At 48.8% G+C, this 19,750-nt stretch overlaps 1 protein-coding gene across 1 annotated transcript in view; it reads right to left on the bottom strand.

The window, feature by feature from the left end:
* Positions 1-12,880, bottom strand: part of TET2 (tet methylcytosine dioxygenase 2) — a 68,358-nt gene extending 55,478 nt beyond the window's left edge. Inside the window, exon 1 of the mRNA XM_072335878.1 lies at positions 12,766-12,880. Coding sequence (XP_072191979.1) covers positions 12,766-12,795 — 30 coding nt within the window. The 5' untranslated portion in view covers positions 12,796-12,880. The remainder of the gene's footprint in view (positions 1-12,765) is intronic.
* Positions 12,881-19,750: the final 6,870 nt, after the last annotated feature.

Below are 19,750 nucleotides of genomic sequence, written 5' to 3'. Positions count from 1 at the left end.
TTCAAGAAAGCTGTGTTTATCTTTGGCAACCAGTCACAGTTGTATAGCTTGTCTTCCTCCACATACACGTTTTTCTGAGAGAACTTCAAGAGCTCTGGAGCCTGTCAACAACGAATCGTCTGACTATGTACTCCCGTTTTACAATTGCTAACTTCTAGAAAAGAAACTGTTTTCAAGTAATTGGGAATACAGTACAACCTTCTTTGAAGAACTTCAAAGATAAGGAAAAGACAAATAGATTTTATTTTTTAATAAACATTTAATATATCTGGCAGTGCTTAAGAAAGTACATATGGAGAAGAAACGTGGACATCTGGCAGTTGAGTGTAAAGCCTGTTTTGCTGGAGGGACATTTCAGCCACACATTTCTCTCTCAAGGCCCATGCCAAAAATCAAGTCAGCCCTTTGCAGTGGCATTTACATTTTGGAGATGGTGTGTCACTTGAAACTACTGAGCCACCGTTTTGCTAAACTGATGATCGATACCCAACTGCAAAGCATTCATTAGTGCCTGAGTGCAAGTGTTAATAAAGGAATAAACGAGGAACTGTCAATCAGGAACCACACGTTCAAGCAGTGTTCTGTTATTGTAGCCAAAGTAAGCCAGCTTTGTACTTCCTTACCACTGAAAATACTTTCTGAGTCAGTTCGGCAAAGAAGCAAACTTACGGTGCCGAAGAACACAGTCGCTTCTATCCTCCAGTCTCTGAATCACTTGCCTGCTCCTGCTAGCTAATAGTAACTATTTTTAGTTTATGGCGGAAACTTCTCTCATGGTGGCAATGATATTTCAAAACAATTTGGAAGCAAAATCATCTGTGTGTGTGGTGTGTGCACAGAGGCTGTGCTCAGTATGCATGCCTTGCTGCTCGCTGCTGGCGCCAGCAGGCCGGGTCAGCCTCGCGCAGGCCATGCGGTATTTGCTGGCTCTTTCCTCACCGCCCTAGTAAGACTTCTGGGGTCATGTTTGTAAACACTGAAACCACGTGCACTAGCACGTGGCGAAGCATCAAAACCGGCCAGGACTCCGGGCGGAGAGGCAAACCTTGGCGCCGGATCGATGTCGCTCAGCCGGCTTGCGCCAACTCTCTTGCGCCAACTCTCTGACCGGCACACTGCCCTCACGGCCACGTGGGATGGGCTGGCAGGTTGGCAGGAGGGCACAGTGGGAACCTTCTCCCTGTGTGCGGCACAGGTGGGCCCGTGCTAGCATTGGCAGTGTCAAGGCATGTTCCTTTGCTCAGCAGTGAGCAAATGGCAGGGCTCTGAAACATCCTCATGGCAAACAAAACTTATTTTTGCCCTCACCGAACCTTAGGGACCAGTGTGGTCCCTCAACACAATGCAAAACTATGGCTGCTAGGGAAGAGAATTGTATAGGGGCACGTTGCCAATGTTTCTGAAATGACTTCAAGGACAGATAACCGAGACGTTGTGTCTGTAATAGCTTTTTGCTGGCTTTGCACCAATGAAACAAAGACTGTGTTTCAGGCATTTGGGGAAGTAACTCCTAAATTATTCCTGTTCATCGGCAGAGGTTGCACAAAGCCAGATATGGCCAGCAGAAACAAAAGTCATGAGTCTTTCATTTCCTCTTCGCGAGAAATTAGCAGATACATCTCTCAAAGCCTATGGAAAGTTTCATCTCCCCCTGCCACGCACTTCACGTGCTTGGAGTAGAACCAGGCGGGAGGGGGAACAGCCCATGGCAGATGTCCCTCCCTCCTCTACCATTCTGTTTCAAGTGCAGCTGTAAGTCTTGTTTGCTTTGACCTTTGCTGGGAGAGCTGAGAATAGGACAAAGAGTTAAAATGTTACCAGTCCCTGCTGAGTTTGCACTTCTCAGGCCGGCAAGCCAGCAGCGGCTGCGAGCAGGCAAGTGTGCAGCACTGCAGAGGGGGCCGGGAGAGAACGAAACAAAAGGGGAAGAACAAATAGTGCACACCCTGAAACACAACAGGGGAACCGGTGTGGAAAAAATGCCTGTCTTTGAAGAGAACAGGCTTTTCTGTTTGTTTCTCTCTGTGTGTTCTATCTGGTTATCTGAACTCAAGGTACAGTAGATACACGAGTCCTTGAACTTTGAACTCACGAGGAGAGCAGCAAAAAGTAAGTCAATACATTTCAGCTGAACGTGGAAATAAGCATGCTCTTTGTCTCTGTGCGACCCAGCTATGGGAAGCCATTTAATACAGAAATGCACAGCTGTCCAAACCTCTTTCTTGCTATATGCCATCAGCCTGCAAAAACAAAGCAAAACCAAGCAGTCCTCTCCTAAGGATACTGCAACTGTGGGTTCAAACACTGGTTGCTCCGAGCACCTTGCATTTTGTCAAGACTTGTCCCTTCAGTTTGGAGGGAAAGGGGTCCCAGGCTCGTTAAGGGGAAGCAGAAAAGGCACCTATTCATTTCCTTTCTGAAACTCTGCCCTACTGTGTTACCCAATTCCTGAACAACGTCTCTGGAAAGCAGAAAAGTACCTTCCTGGCAGTTGCATGTGCGTCTAGCTAGCGCTCTTCAGCGCTACTACTCTATCAAGCAATAAAGTTTCTATTTTTGACTCACTGTGGACAACCTTGCACTAAAACGTTGGACTGCACGTTGCCTAAACATAAAATGAGCAAACCCAAAGGCGCCAGTGGCCTCCGTCAGAGCTGTATTTTGCTGTGACCGCTGCAGGCGAGAAATGGGCTGGCACACGGCACACCGCGGCCCGGCCGTGTGGCACCCTCCAGCCTGTCACAGTGTTTGTAAACACCGCCGCCACGTGCGCGAGCCACGTGGGACCCAGCTGCCAAACCTCAAAACTGCCTGGGGATGAGTAAGAACTATGGGAACGAGCAGGCAGCCCCCTCTGCTACCTCCCCATCTTTCTGTGGGGCAGTGTGAGGCACGGCTGGATCTGTAAACATGGCGGGGAAAATCCATCTGTCCTTCATGGTCAACTGCCTCTGTCAGCATCCAAGGGAACGCTGCCGAGCTAAATTACCCATCGGATTTTATTTCCGACAGCACTTCATCATGGCTCGTATCACGAGTCTGTTAAGGCACTGAAATTCCCCGGGGCAGGCTCCTGGCTCGGCGCGCTATGGACCAAAGCAGGGAGTCCGAGCTGTGGCTGCCCACGGCAAAGAGCTCCCAATGACCAAAGGGACAGCGTAACAATTTACAGTCTCCAGTTCAAGTCTGTTACATGGAAAGTTCCAAATGCTCCTTGGGTTTTGTCACCAATACGGGCCTGTGCAGAGAGGTTTTCTGGCAGCAAATTACATTTGTGTTTTGTGTTTTGTTGTTTGTTTTTTTTTAATTCTTCTTTGAGCTTCTTTACGAAGTATGATGTCAGTATGAGGGTTCGTGAACCCTGACGAACCATTAATTGATAAAACAGATCAAAACAGAACTCGTGTGGTAGGTTGGAGCTGGCATACAGAACAGTTCGCAGACTGTGGGAAATCCTGCCCAAATGAATAGGAGGATCAAGGGTATTAAAGGTTAATGGGAGTTATTGGAGTACCTACTTACTGAAATGGCGTTACACAACTCCATCCCACACACTGCAATTAACCGATGCAACATACTATTTTTAATTAAAAACAAGCTCATTGTGAGCTTCTGCTTGTTTGTCTGGAGGTGCATGGAAACATCTGCAGTGCCAGTCAGGCTGCTAACAACCTTCCCTGCACCTTTTCTCACTTGAGTCGGGGGCTTCAGGGGACAAAGCATAGCACAAAAGCAGTCCTTTTTCCTGAGGAGGTGAAGAATGAAGTTCTCAAGGTACAATTTGCTGGGTTGTGCTGGACAAGTGCTGCTGCTTTAAGGGTTCTGAGGCTTGGCCAGAAAACCAAACAAACCAACAACAGCAACAGAAGAAAAACACCAAAACTAAAATACTGAATGTGTTGTCAATTAACAGAAAATGTTACTGAAAAACAGCTTCTGAAGAAAGTGAAAACCCATTTGTTTTTGATTCAAGTTTCTGTTTCCTAGAATTGATACTTCTGTTATCTTAGTAAGCAGAGAAAAGTATCTGTAAAGCTCTGAATGAGCAGGAAGGAGGGTATCATGGGTAGAGCACTGGGGCATAGGAGATACGGGTTCACTTCCCAGATACACCACAGCTTTCCTGTATGTCTTTTAGGTTTTCTTCTAAAGTACTGAAATGAATGGCTCCAGCAGAGTTTGTACCACGTTTTGTGAGCTCTGGCTCTCAGTTGTTGCTTACTAATTTTAGACGCTTTCTCTTACTCTGTGAGTGTTTTGCCTTCTCATTAATTGCGCCCCAGCAAAAAGACTGCTGCAGTGCTGGTTAGGGACTTCTCTTCATGTGCACGCACAGAGCAGGTAACAATAGCATCTTTGCTTTATTTACTGCAAATATTTAGGTTTTTAGAAGTCAGCTGTCTGCCTCTGCTTTGCTTTACAAACAAATGACATTCTGACATCCTGACGTTCTGGCCCTTGTGCACTGCCAGGCTTCCTTTTTCTGTTGCTGTCTCTTTCACTGAGTTAAGCCACTTCTGTTCCCTTTTGCTGCTTATGTTTGTACAGCCCTGAGCGCAGTGGGACGGTGGGACTCTGTTTTGTGGCTGGGATATGAGGTGCCTCCCAATGCACAGTAATTAATTTCACTCTATCCACTCTCCCTGTATTTGGAAGCATCAGAATTGCCATCCCAAATGCGACTCATGCTGCAGCTTGCCCAACAAAGCACCTCCAAGCAGCCAATAGCAGTTGCTTCAAGAAAAAGCAGCTGTGCAGTAGGTAGTTAAAGACTCACCCTGCCAGGAGCAAAACTTCTTTCCACCCCATCATTTAGGGTATGTATTTTCTAGGAAACATGTTAACTTGCAAATGCTTTGGAAACTTTTATTTTTAAATAATAATAAATAAATAAATCCACCTCTGTATGCACTTTCCCACCCATTTCCTTTCCCTTACCACCAAAAGGGCAAAAAATACCCCCAGACTATTTTTTTCAGTTGCCACAAAGCATGGAGATACTGCTGCCAGTTTATCCACACAGGGCAACTGCTACAGCTCTGCCCAGGGAACTGAAAAGGTGTAAAAGCACAGGGGCTTCCATCAGTTCAGAGGATCACAAGTCAGCTGACAGCACCGGGGGTGGGGGAAGAAAAAAGCCACCTGTACCTAACATATTGTCAACTGCACAACACAAGCACAGTGGAAAATTGCATAAGAAGATATATTTTCCCCTACCTAACCTCTTCCACTTCTTGGGCACTACATGTAATAATGGAAAGAAAGGAAATGCATCAGCATAGTTCTTATTCTTCCCACTTCTTTCTCGCACCTTCAAAAGCTTCTTCTGTGCAATAAGGACTACACAGAAGTGGAAAAGCTCAGGTCTAGACTTTTTTTTTTTTTTAAAGCACAAATGCTTCATGGAAAGAACAGAGAGTGGCACAGAAACAATGAAAAACTGAAAAACCATTTTTCTCTCTTGTGCATTTTTCACGTTTATAAATACCAAGAGTGCACTGCCCTCTTTGCTCACTGCTTTCACTCACACCTGGAAACTGACTGTGTGACATGTGGAGTCCAAAATGTCTGTCAGTTACAGGAGATACACAAGGGTCAAATCCAGCCTTTCACAGTTGCTCATCTTGAAAGCAAAATGGAAAAGCCAACAGAGGAGCAGAGTGGGAATGAAAGGCTCACCTTTTAGAAAAATAAATCAATAAACAAAACATGAGGGCCTTTAATACACACAGGCACTCCCTCTTCCCCCAGTCCCAGAGAAAGGAAAATCCAATACATCCTCCAGCTTTCATGTGTTCTCTTTCAGGGGTGAACTGCACTCCTTTTATTAAGCTATACGTTCACTTTAAGCTTCATGGAAATCTCCCATTTGTGTGAACTTCAGTGATTTTGGAGGTAGGGAGGCAACTCCAGCTTTCCTGCAGCAGCTCATTCTCCTTGTTTTACCAGGTCAGTAATGCTACTTTCGCATGGGAGGTAATATGCAGTCATTCTTTTCTCCTTTCTGCTTACATAAGAACAGAAAGAGTTGTATGTCCTTTGGCAAGCATAAAAATTAGATAGCTGCAAAGTACGTGACTTCACACACAAGTGAAGGAGCACTGAGAGAACAAGTTAAACAAAGATGAAACAAGTATCAGGAGTGCAAGGGTGAGTGCTGCATGAACACTTGTCTATAGTGCAAAGGAACAAATAGGGAGGGAGGTGATTAAAGGAAACTAAAGTTGAGGGCAAAACTCCACTGTCAGCATCAGGAACAGAGGTAATGTTTGCCCTTTGATCCCTGTAACAGCGCTAAAAGTGGCAAGAAGAGGAACTAGTAGTGCAAACTCAGAAATGCCTTTTTCATATATTCTCTTGTCTGTTCTCTGTTTTGGCTCACTGCCTCTGCTACCACGGTGGCTGCAAGAGTAAAGGGAACTGTGGGTCAAAAAGTCAGAGAAGGAAAGTAAAGAGGGTGAAGAGCTTGGTGAAACAAAAGCACGTCCTGGATGTGACACAAACCATTGTGCCTAGCAAAGAAGGACTGAAGAGAAAGAAACAGGTGGAGCACAGTAACAAAATACACTGATCATAATCAATGCTCGTGTGAAATGAAGCAACCGGTGCAAACCTACAGCTAATGTCAAAAGTCACACATGCTCTGGCCTTCAAACTCTGTTGTATGATAGTGAATGCCATGACTCATCTAGACAAATTCAGAATAAGGAAGAGACACTTGTATCAACCTCTCAGTAGGGAAAACAAAGAGCTCTTAGGACATGTTTTGCAAAGGGAGCGATGTACTCTATACACTCTCCCAAGCTTGCTGCAAGCCTGCATGAGGGAGTCTGAAAAATGTGAGCAGGATGAGATACAGTGCACATGGCACAGGCATGAATAGTCTCCTCCGACCAGAACCTGTCTGACAGCTTTGGCTAGGTCCACAGGAGATGGCACCAGGCGCATCGCCAGCTGGGTGCTTCTGGGCAGCGAGAGGAATTTTTGTCTGCGCTTCCTGAAGCCATCTTGCAAGACAACCACGATCATTACCAACACTTTCAAACAAAGAAAAAAATCCCATCAGATTAACAGCATGATTCTTTTGGTTGAGCAAATGCCGAAATCTCCACTGAGCTTCTTATATCTAATGGAGATCTCAAACTTGCCTTGCAGTGGTATTAGCTCTCGTGTTGATACAAAGAGGTGTTGCTATTACATCTCATTAAGTAATAAAGGCTTTCAGCTATTTGATTTTACTTATAAAGTTAGTAGCATTCGTGATTTCTTTTCCATTTTTTTTCAAGAAGGGGAATTAAAAAAAATAAAATAAAATAAAAAAGAAAGAAAGAAAAAAGAGTTCTACTACTTGAGCAGGCAGGGAGCCGTGCCTGATTAAAGGAAAAATACACTAACAACTTATGGTGGGATTCATGAACCACTAAGAGCCGTTTGTCATGAAAGCTTTTGGGACTGGATTCCTCATAAGCTTCTGGAATGGGGAGGAATCATTTGAAACTTTTGTAACAGTTCCCTTAACCATGTCTCATACTCTGGGTCAGCCCACTCCAAAGCGTTCGAGTGCAGGGGAAAATGGGGGCATTGGAGAAAGGAGCCAATGACCTAGAATGGAACACAGAGGCAGCAGCAAGCCCAGCCAAAAAAACAGCTACAATGTTTTCTTAAGCTCCGCACATTGGATTTCTTCCCCTTGCTCCCGTGAGGAGTGGGAAAGTTCCTAGAACTCCAGACTGCGTCAGGGCAGCTGCCCAGGATGCTGGGACACTGTTTGTAAACACTCAGCCACGTGCGTGCGGCCGCGTGGAGCCATTGCCGACCTCAGCATCTACCCACTGGGTAGGCTGCGGCGTCACTGCGCTGGCGCCAAATCCTTTCCCAACGCGACAGGACTTGGAGTAGCTCGTGCCAGGACACTTGGAAGACGCAGCTTGGGCTCTTTGTGCGTTATTAGAGGGAAGATTAAGCAGAAGAATTGCTTAAGTTTTAGTCACCAAAACGTAAAGTTCAAGATAGAGTAGCTTGTGAAAAGTAGAGAATGCAGAAGTCGTTGGAATATGACAGAGGTCAGAAGCGATGCTGTAAAACACATGAGGGTATTTCACATTGCTTAAATTGCATCATCAGAATTAACTAGAAAATGCCCAGGGTACTGCCCTGTACCTGTGGAAGGGATTTCCAATGGGTACCTTGTGGTTGAGTCTTGGTTATGAGGGAGTAAAGCAGTGAGCTAACATATGGGAGGAACACAAACACTTTTCCTAATACAACATGCTTTCCATGAAATCAGATTTCTCTTCCAGGACCACACAGTACCATCTTGATAGCAAAGCTTGGAAAGTTTCTCTGCTAAGTGGAATCATACAGACTTGTGGAAGCACTAGCTTTTACCTCATCATGGAATTCTTACTTATTTCAGGATTCAAGTACATTTCTGAAGAAACAGACCTTTTTTATACATGTACAGGGAGAAACCATCTTAAAAGCCATAATTTACTCAGGAAAATCCAGCATCTCCATCCTGTCTTGTTCAATTCTAGTATAGGATAAGTCCGTTCTTCTACAGACTGCAACAGAAATGCTGCATGCATTTTATTTTTTTAGACAAGGTGGGCTTGTTGTTTGTTTCCAAAGGAACAAATGCACCACGAATTAGGTCAAACAGAAGCCTCAATGCTACAGGCCTTTATTTATTTGTGAGAATAATCCTACTGGAGCTTCTAATCGCATGTATGCTATAGGGCAACAACACCCCAACTGGGCACAACCCCCACCCCCCCAGGAACTTGGACTTTGAAGGAGAATTCTGTTTGGGTTGCTGAGATGATTCAGCTTTTTAGGTGTTTGACAGAGATGAACAAGCCTGCATGAAAAGATAGCCAGCAATTTAAATCTTTAAGTCTTTTAACTGTTAACCTGTTTTTCCAAAGCACAGCAACTCTTTTTGTCGTTCCCGGATTTACAACCCTTTATGATCAATAACTAGTAGTGCTTTCTGATGCTCTTAGCAGACAGGACATTTTTGTTCCTTTGTTTCATGAGCAGTGTGAGAGATGTGGATGAAGTTAGCCACTAGCTATTCCTAAGTCTCCAGCCTTAGTTTCCTCTATCTTCTGTCAGCCCCTGCTACATAGCGGGAGACATACTCCCAGTACTCTAGTCCAAACAACTTTTCATGTCAGTCATCCGCTGTCCTTGGGATTAGTCCAGCTGATGCTGGAGCTTCACCATTTTATTCCTTAGCCCCAACCCCTCCACCCCACCACGCTGAGCAATTCCTTAAGAAATTGGTGCTTGTTTTTTTCCTCTCCATTTTTAAGAGACTTGTCTGCCCTCAGGGAAGGCAGAAGTGCTTTCCTTTCACTGGGTGACTGAGAAGATGATTACTCATGGTACTTTCCATTTCTAACACTTTATTACTTAGGATATAGGGACAAGCTATGCAAATTGCACACGCAATCAGTGACTATCTGAAAGCATACCAGCTTGAACTGTGGCAACTTGTTACTAGTTACTTGTTCAGTGTTTAAAAGGATACATTTCCTACAGAATATCATTACATGAGTAAGAAGGTACTCACTGCCTTATGGAGAATGAGATCGGAAAAATGCTGCAAGTGTGATTGATTCATATAATTCCCTTTTTGGCTCTCAGCCACGATGCAGTCATATGCTTTATCTCTGTTCAGACTACAGCTTGAAAAAAAAATAATAAAAATGAATCATACTACATCCCACTCCATTTCAGAATCAGCACGCTGCCTTTCAGAGTGATGTCACAACGCTCACTGCTGCTGGCTGACTGCCTTAGCAGCAATCGGAGAGCTGGACTAAATAAATACCGTATATTATTTGGCAAAATCATTTGTGGTTGTGTTCCCCAGCACTGTTTCCAAGATAACCACCAACTCTACTTGAAACTTGGCAACTTTGTCCCACCACATTCAGGCTCCAGTTGTGAAGCTGGCTCACAGAGGCTGCTACCACGCTTCCAGCTACTGTGCGGTGCTCCACAAGGGAGGCAGGAGGGTCACCCTGAAAAGCCAGGTCTGACAGCTCCTCTGAAATTCCACCGTGAAAAGCAGACAATGGAAAAACAACCATCTCTTGTTTCTACAGGAGCTCAAAGTCTACGAGTCGGAACAAAACAGAGCAGGTGATTTAAAGTCACCGCTCAGCCATACTCTATACAAACCACTCCGCTGGGTCGGTAACATCACTGCAACCCAAACTTCACTTTTTTTTCCAACATCCAAACAGCAGATTTGTTCCAAAGCACAGGGTTTTCATTCAGAGCCACTTGGCCATTACTAACCTAGAAAAGAACCATATGGGACACTGCATCCCAGCACATCTGAAACATGCGGGGTAAGAGAATGGTCCCTTCTGGTGCCAGCAGCAGCCAGAGAGCCTCCTAACTCTGCATGCAGAAACCCAAACATTGACAGCCTCCCACTTCTGTTACCCAACGCAGCGCTGGTGCCAATATGAGACCTTGGAAGTCTGTCCGTCATAATACAGCTCCTCAGCGGGCACATGGTTCGTGTTCTTTAAACAGTGTTGACACACCAAAGTCTAGGACCGTGCGCTCTACATCAAAACAATGCCAGTCTCCCTGGCAAAAAGCCAGGAACCAGTGATGCCAAAGCCCCAGTTAAAAGCCTTACTGCAAGCAGCGATAGCTCAGCAAACTCAGAAGCCCCAGTGTCTCCTGTTCAACCTTTTCTTCTTTTGGGTACTTGTTAACCCATTCTGTATCAGGTAATGCTAGGCCAGTTTCTGGGGTCCCTGGAAGCACTTGCGAGGCTTCTTGGTATCACTCCCCAGAACAATACAGAACTATTCCTTACGAAATGTGACTTTTGAGTTCTTCATTTTGGTGAGCAGCAGTTTAGTCCTACTACCTCAACACTCAACTTCTCACATCTTTGCCCTCCCTTTCTTCTCTTCCCAACACCAGATCTGAATTCCTCCCAGACCCACTGGTAGGGCTCATGCTGTGCTCTCCACAGCACTAAGGAAAGGAGCCAGAATAATACCCGCAGTGATTTATTTACATCATTCCAAGAGGGTTTTTCTACAGAAAGAAATGCAAGACACCTACATTCATTTTCAGTGCTAACAGCAACAGATCAGACAGACCAGGAGCCCTTGCCTTGCTGGATTTACCAGCATATTAAGGACGGAACAGAAATAAACACAGTGCAAACAACATGACTTCTGAGCAGAGTAAGAAACGCGCACGAAACTGTCTTTAACACAGATATAGCAAAATAGCATTGATGTTTTGTATGGAGTTTTATTTGGATCTTTAGAAAAGCACCAAGTAATTCGCACCAGAGAACCGGAGCCTGGGAGGTGTCGGAGGGCAGCACAGCTCGGTGCTGCCTGTCTGAGAGGAAAAGAGCTGAAAAGAGGCAGTGTTCTGCACCACAGTCTATCAAAACCTGTTGCACGACCGCTCTTAGTCATCACGCGCAAATGGTGAACTGTATATAAACAGTGCAGGCTTACCTTGACGTGGAGGGGTGAGAGGAGGCAGGTTTTGAGGCAACGAGGAAAAGAAAAACCCCTAGAAACCCGAAACGTGCACACCAAGAACGCGAGGCGTTTGGGAAAAGCGGGGGCAGCCCGAATACGGGAGCTAATGTGGCCATCATCGCGCACCGCTTAGACAAATCGCCCCGGCTCCCGGAGATAAGGAGGGATGATTTACAGCCCCGGAGCGCGGGGCTCTCCTGGCTGGACGCCCGCGGCCACCCCGAGCGCGTCCCGTCCCGTGCGCGCCTTACAGCAGCGGGGAAAGTGGCCACCCGCTGAGCACACACGCATTCCCACTGCAGAGAGGCAGCCTGCCATTAGCATGAGAGCGGCACCGCCTCGTTAGCCGGCAAACGACCCCCGCTGACCCGCTTTCACCGGGGCAGCTTCTCCTCCGCTCCGAAACTCCCCAGTGCCGCGCTACGAGCGCCACGGGGAGCGCGGTACCGCTCGCGCTGCCGCCCGACCCGGCCGTCGCCCGCGTGCGTGGAAACAGCGCGTGTGAGCAGCGCGGTGCGGCACGCTGCCCCTCACATCGCCCTCCCGAAAGGGAAACCGCCCCGCGGCAGCTGCTCCGTCCCGCTCCCGGGTGCCGCTCCGTGTGCGGCCGCGGGGCACCGCGCTGTCAGCCGCCGGTGGAAGGGGCGAGGGAGGGAGGGGGGCACAGCCCCGCGCGTGGAGGTTGCACGGAGGGAGGAAAAAAGAAAAAAAAAAGAAAGGGAAAGAAAAAAAGGGAAGGCCTGGCGGCCAGCCTCATGTATGCACGCACGCACACACACACACACGCTCCTCTCGCCCCCAGCCCCGGTTTCGTTTCCCTTGCCCTCCGCCGCCCCCCCGGCCCCGTTCCCCCTCCTCTTCCCGTCCCCGCGGGGCTGCGCCCGCCTTTGTGTCCGCCGGGGCCGGGAATCGGCACAAAGCCGGGCCCGACGCCCCCCCGCCGGCAGCCCGCAGCCCCCCGAGCCGCGCCGAGCCCCCGGGGGCAGCGCCGCCCCGCGCCCTCCGTTCAGACAAAAGGCGGGGACGGCGCGGCGGGCCGAAGCCGGGGGGCTCGGCGGGGAGGAGAAGGGGGGCCCCGCCGCCTCTGTCAGCCGTCAGCCATGTTGGGGGGCCGCGGCGCCCACCCACCCGCGGGCGCGCGGCGCGACCCCCGCAGACCCCCCGCCCTTCCCCGGGTAGCCGCGTGGCCGCCGGTGAGAGCCGCCGGCGGCGGGGGTGCCGCTCTGACCTCCGCCGCGTCCCTCAGCCTTGCCGACATCCAGCACGCACAGCCGGGCGCCGCGCTCCCCGCTCCTACAGGGCCGCCATCTTGCTTCCTTCTGCTCCTTGACGAAAGCGGCCGGGCCCCCGCATCAATATGCACGCGGCGCCCTGACGTCGGCGCCCGCCCCGCTCTCCGCGCCGCCCCGCGCCGCACCCCCGCGCCCCGACCCCGCGCAGCCCGAGCGCCCCCGGCCCCCGCCCGCAGAGCGCCGCCGCTGTGCAGCCGCTCCGCGCTGGCCTTTGAAACGCCTTTCGCTGCTTTTTTCTCTTTCCTTTCTTCCCCTCTCCCCCTCCTTTTCTTTTCTTCTTTTTCCCTCTTTTCCCCACAAATCGGCACCTCCTTCCCACCCCCTCCCCCCGTTTCGTCCAGAGGAAAGCCCTGTGCCCTCAACCCATGTGCGGGCACCCTGCAGCGTTTGCTGCTGAGCCCCGCGTCCCCGGCTGACATCCACACCCGCTTTTTCCCTTCGGGAGAGACCCACTAGAGAGCAACAGCCTCACCATCCCCCCTACAAGTAAGAGGTGCCCCCTGAAATGCCGCCTCGGTGTCCCCACTGCCACCTGCAGCAGCCTTCCCCACGTTGCTGTTGTGGCGGGGGTGACTGGGGGCGCTTTGGGGGCATTCTGGGGGCTGGCCGTGTTCCCCCGGGGAAGCGGAGCGCCAGCCGTGCAGTGAGCTGTGAGGGTGTCACGTCCCGTTGGTCCTTTACAGTTGACAGAGGGCACAGTGCTTTTTAGGAAGCCCGAGCTGTCGCAAAGCGCCGTGCTTTCCGCGTTGTGGCTTGCTGCTGGGGTTGGTTCTGTTTCACTTACTGAGAGCAGCCAGGTGCCCCCCGGCCGGGCTGTGCGCGCACTCCGTGCTCATGGCACCGGGAGAGGAACTGACCAGCTCTTCTGTCCCGAATTGCAGCGCATGGGACTCCCAGACAGAGCCTGATACATTGGCTCCCGTGCAGCTGCCCTCAGCAGCTCAAACTCATGCCAAAAGCATGGACTGTCTCCTTTTGGAACAACATAGAGACCGAAGGTCTCTCCCAGATTTGCCACAGTCTTCTGTGCACCTTTGCAGCGCACTTCCCAGCACTGCCAACTCTCTAAGCCTGCATATGCAGAGAGTCACTCGCTGCCCCGCTGCAAGGTGCAGCTCAGCGGGATGTGGTCCCATCCCTTCTCATCCTTGCAGTGTTTGCTGTGCTGGGTAATGTGTTGCTGCTCTGTCCCAACTCTGTTGCTTGAGGGAACCCACGTGTCCGCACCCTGCATGCACAAGTGTGGGAGACGCGCGTGTTTCTGCAGTGCTTCCTGTTGTAGGGTGGTGTGCTGCCCTGTGCTTTGCCTTCTCTCTCTTACTTTTGCAGCTTCCCTGCCCTGTTCTGGAGGCAGCCTGGTTCCCCCACGGAGCGGTCTCAGTCAGCTTTCTGGTTTCAGTCACCTTTCTTCTAGCAGTGTACACAGATTCCAGCTGCCACTCAGGGCTGAAGCTGGCTCCCACTGCTCCTACTGTTAGACAGCCTGCAGTGGTCTGCAGGGCCGCTCCATCTCGTGTCCCTAAATGCCACCTGTGGCCAACAGTGCCTCTATCTCATGTCAGTGACCTGCTTTAGGAAATTTTCCCTTCCCATCCCACGGTGCTATGCTTTCCCATTAGTAAATAAGACCACTAATACCCTTATCAGCAGAGGGATTTAGAAAAGATAAGCAGATTTGTTTTTACTTCTTTCAGAAATCGTGCCAGAGGTACGGAAAATAAACAGGAAACACTGAGAATCCTGGCAGAGCTGCAGAGCAGGATGTGAGCAAGTGAGTGGCACTGCAGGGTTGCGGGGGGGGGGGTGTGGGGTGTGCAGGCAGGGAGGACACAGCCTGCTTGGGGATAGTGAGCAAAGACAGCAGGACACAGTGGGCAGATGCGGCTGCCAGAGCAGTCCCAAGTGGAGAATGAATGGAAAGTGAAAACTAGGATACTATGCAGGTGCAGAGAGAGAGAGATGTGCCTCTTACTGGCGCATCTATTCTGTACTATTCTATACTGGTGCAGTATTCCCACCACTTCTGTTATGGGATGCTGATAAATGGGCTGGACCTGAGCTATTAAATACATTTTAAAGCATGATAGGCTGTAAACTGAGGAGTGACTTTGGTTTACAGAGGTGGCAGTCCAGCAAGAGCAAGCTTCAGAAGTATGTCAAATGCCTTCAATATAATGAAAATGCATGTGTATGGAGCAAGATGAAGGAAATAAGACTGCAGCAGGTTGGGAAGGCTTGGAGCAGACTGCCATCATTTCCTGTCCATTTTTCTGGGCTCAGAAATACTTGCCTTCCGCTAAGAGATGCAGAGAAGTTTCACCTATTTATAATTTCAAGACAGGGAAGGTTCAGAATAGGAGGTCAGGAGAGCAGCCGGTTTCTGAAAAGGGCAGGGCTCAAATTAATAAATGCGGGTGGGACGGGAACAGCGAGGTGCATTTGTCTTTCACATCTACTCACCCATATTAATTTGCTGTAATTGCATTAACGGGAATGGAGCCGGCGTTGGCTGCAGCCGGGCCTCTCTGCAGCTTGGGGTGTCTCTGTGGGGGCTGAGCTGGGGCCAAGGGCTAAGCTCAAGGGAGGACAGCAGCCACCCCTACAGGTCATACACCTCTGGATATGCAATGCTACCAGCAGCAGGCGGCATAGCCTGAGTGCACACCTGGTGCCATTGATGCCTCTGTGCCATTGAAGGAGACATGAGGTCTCGGAGGCTGATGGCTCACAGCAGCAGACCAGTTGTTGGGCTGAAGATGCCCTCTCCATACCAGCCAGCCCCAAAACCTCACCATGACCCCTAGTCAATCTTCATGTGGTCCCCAGTGTCCTGATGTGGGCCCCGAAAGAGACAAATGAACAAAGAAGCAAAGCTGAAGTGGGGCCAGAATGATGCTCAGGTTTTCACCGCTGATAACCATAGATTTATAGCATATCTTGAGTTGGAAGGGATCCACTTTGATCACTGAGTCTAACCCCCCCGCTCCACACAGACCACCCAAAACCCAAACCCTGTCTCTGAGATTCTTGTCTGGATGCTTCTCATATTCCACAGCAGACTCTCTTCTTTCCAGCACCTGCTGCTGGCAGGTTTGTCCACCAAATCCCAAGGGTGGAGAAAGACTTTCCATTGAAATATCTGGGCTCTTCAGTTTGGAGTGGTACTTCCCCTTGGAGGGATGCAGCAGAATCCCCTCTTGCTTTTTGGTGCTTTCTGCTGCCATTTAAACAGCGTGGAAGCCTATCACCTTCTTTGCATATCTCACAGTAATGCTGCTGGGTAGGAAAGTGCCTATAAAATGCCCATTTTGTTGAGTGTGTGATCCGAAGACTTGATTTTTATTGTTGTTCATTTCCTCAACATATTTATTTAACACTAAGGCAGTGGGAATATCTATTTATGAGAAAAGCAGCCATTGCATTATCGGTAAAATCACCAATGGCTTCTCCCAGTTCTACAGAGGAAGCGATGCTTTCTGCATACCAAAACCAACACAAATCAGCCCAAACAACTGCAAAGTCATTACTGAAGTGTGGGGCTGCCAGTAGTCCCAAGCCGAAGCCTTCTGGTGCTCTCCCTGCAATTGCATGCCTTGATTGTATCCTGTTACATTTGCAATCTGCTTTCTGCTATCGGCAGATAGGCTGACAGCCATTTAAAGTCTCATTCCAAAAAGTATGAGAGTGCTTGGGTTAGGGGTTTTGCTTTTTCTGGCTTTTCTTTTTCTGCTCTGGAGAGAACATTAAGATTCCCAGAGGGCAGCTTGGGGAAGGGTTCGTTGGTCCTTCTTTCCTTCATCTCTGTCTGCACCTTAGCCTTTTTGGTGACTTTCCTGGCTTTCAAGAGCAGCTGGGGTGCCTTGGGCTGGCTTGAGCATAAACCAAACCTGCCTAGGGAAGGAGAGGTGTGGAGGAGCCGTTGCTGTACTGTGAATGCAGAGTTGGTCCTCTTCCTCTGCTCTTTGCTTTGCACTCACCATCTCCTTGACATGAAATGGTGGGATGAGGTAGAGCCCTCTTACGCATGACAAAGGGTTCCCCTTTGCCAAGCTCTGACCAAGGAGAAATCACCTGCCAGCTTAAGCAAGGCTGTTGTTCCTAAGGTAGGATGGGAAACATGAGAGGAAAAGGAAAAGCTGCAGAAATTACATGCCTTTCCTTGAGGAAAGCAGCGAAGAATAACAACATCAGAAAAAAGGTGGTGAAGCTGGAAGGCAGCAGCACTGCCGGCACCATCAGAAACAGGAGAAACATATATGTACCCATGTAACAGTATACCTGTATGGATGCACAGGCATTGCCTGTTCTGCTCTGCATGCAGCCATCCCTTTTCTGAGTCAGGGCAGGTGGGAATGATTCATCCCCGGCATCAGCACCATGTTCATCCACACACTCCCAGACTAGACAGCTTCTTGCTTTTTTTCTATTTTCTTTCAATTCCCAGATGATTCATCTCCCCATGCCGATACTTCAAAAGCTTCAGCCCCACGGCACTGCCTGCTGCAGCTGGACCTGGCCACCTCTCCCCTCCTCCTCTACCATCTCAGCTGCTTGCGCTCTTCACTTTACAATTTACTCTTCTTTATGCCTCAAACTGAAGCACCACAAGGAGCTGGAAGTGGTCAGTGCCTGGAGAAGTGCGCATCAGGCTTCAGGGAGCCCCACACTCCTCAGTGGACACCTTTACACTTTCATTGAGTACCTCAGGCAATAGTTTCCTATAGTTATCCTCACAGGTGGATGTGCAGTCTGCCTTCCCTGCTTCTCTCTCAGCTTACGGATGCTCCCTTCCCCTCTCTGAAAACAGGAGCACTGTAAAAAGCCTGCCTTCCTAATTGAATGTGTGTGTAGACTCTGAAGGTGCAATCTAATATAATTAATGCTAATTAATTATTACATGGTCAAACAAGCAGGAAATGCACATGCAAGCTCCAAAAATTTAATTATGTGAAAATAGGATAATCGCCTGTGTGTTCAGATACACATTTATCTGAGCAAGTGTGCGCTCAGCATTTTAAAAAGGAACATCAGTTGTGCCTGTTAAGTTGCAAGAGCCATCAGGATCCAGATTTTCTTCTCATATTGCTTTTTCCCTGTTGGCCAAATAGTGCATGTGTAAGAATGAGGTGCAAGAGGCTGAGAGTGGCATCGCTTTGCTAAAACCCACCCTGGTGCTCGGTTCTGAAGAGCATTACTGTTGGAGGGATGATGACGAGCAGAGCTGAAAAGCGTATTTGATCCCTTCTCCTTTGTTACTCAGATTTAGGGGTTATTTCCCCCCTGGCAGTTTGCTCAGCTCTCAGGACTGGCCCATCTCTGCCTCTGGGTATGGAAAATATGACGTGAGACCTCCACAGCTGGAGATCAGCTAGCAACCACTGCCCCAGAGCCTTCGCTTATGGTTTTCATCAGAGTGGGACGTGCTGTGGGATGCCGCAGATTTTGTGCAGCTGCATCCAATGTTTTGACGCTTTTGCATCAAAAGAGGTTTTCAGCTGTGGCAGGAGGGTCTTGCAGGCAGCCCAGTGAGCAGCACCTGGCTGGAGTGCAACAGGGACCTGGGACACTCATTCTCTTACCAAACAAACCCATTTTCTGGCTCCAGACACACACTGTGAGAGCAGAGCCGTGGAAGGAAGGTGAGCAGAGCTTGGACCTTGGCAAAAGGAAGGAGAAAGGAGCAGCCATCCTTTGAAAGCAGCAATCACCTGAGTGTTCCCTGGGATCTGCTCTTACACACATTGGAAAACAAACTCTGCATTGCACCTCAAGGCATAAGTAAGTCCTCAGAAATATCTAACAGCAAAACTCTACTCTCTGAAAGTAGCAGCATAGCTGATTTGGGATCATGCATGGGCTTCAGGTTGACCTCCGTGAAGTGGGCAGATAGAATTGCGAGGAGTGTATGGCTTGTGTTAAATTAGAAATAATCTGTTAAGCCGACAGCAGTTCCAAAGGGCCACAGCAGGCCCTTTCCAGTAATTGATTTTTTTAGGAGCCCTGCAGATAGAGGTTTTTTTCCCGTGTATGTAATGGATATATCCCCTGGTGATTAACAAAGTAATTCCTCCCGTGCTTACATCCTGTCTGATATGACAGCTTCATGGCTCAGGATGCGTAGCTCTGATCCCTACGCCATGTGCTTTATCCATTTGGCCATTCCCAGCCCATCTCCTTGGTCCTTCCAGCTCCTCTGCGCTCAGTCCTCTGAGCTGCCCACCCATTTGCAAGACATTTGTTGCAGGTTGCCTCCTTGACTCCAACAATTAGCGGAGCGTGAACAACCACCGTCATGGGTACAGCTCCTCCCCAGAGAAGTCAGTAAACCTGAGAGCGTGTAATGGAGACAAGTCCTTGTGGACACTGGCCAAGGGCAAATGATTACAAGCTAGCAGGGGCACCCACTCCCTTCAGCTTCTTACAAACCGAGTAATTATCTTCTGGCTTTGATGCTGTATCATCAGCACGTTGTTGGCTTGTCAAGTTGGCAGAAACCTGAGGGGTATTAGCAACAGGAAATTTCTTTGGTGAATGCTTAAAACTTTAATTTTTAGTTATTGAATAGGAAGGAAGAGAGCCGGGATGTGGCAGAAATGTGAGTGGTTTCACAAGAGAGCTTCCAAACTGTTTGAGATACTCACAAGTCCAACTGTAAAGTCATTAAAAGAAAGGAATATCTCCTCTGAAGAGCTCTTGGCTATTCTTGCTCTCTTTCTCTCCCTCATTTACCTGGCCAAATCTCTTTCATCAGCCTTGATTTAGTAAAGTTAAGGAAACCATTTTCTGTTATAAATGGAACCTTTCCTGAATGATCTTGGTGGAAGAGATAGAAGAATACAAATCATGGCACCAAATTTATTCCTAACAAAGGGAGCTGTTGCTGCCAGTCCCAAGACAAACAGATAAGTCCAGTAATTATAG

This window comes from Excalfactoria chinensis, chromosome 4 (assembly GCF_039878825.1).
Source record: "Excalfactoria chinensis isolate bCotChi1 chromosome 4, bCotChi1.hap2, whole genome shotgun sequence".
Taxonomy (NCBI): domain Eukaryota; kingdom Metazoa; phylum Chordata; class Aves; order Galliformes; family Phasianidae; genus Excalfactoria; species Excalfactoria chinensis.
The sequence above is the reverse complement of the archived record's forward strand: the minus strand, read 5'-3'. Positions and strand labels throughout refer to the sequence as shown.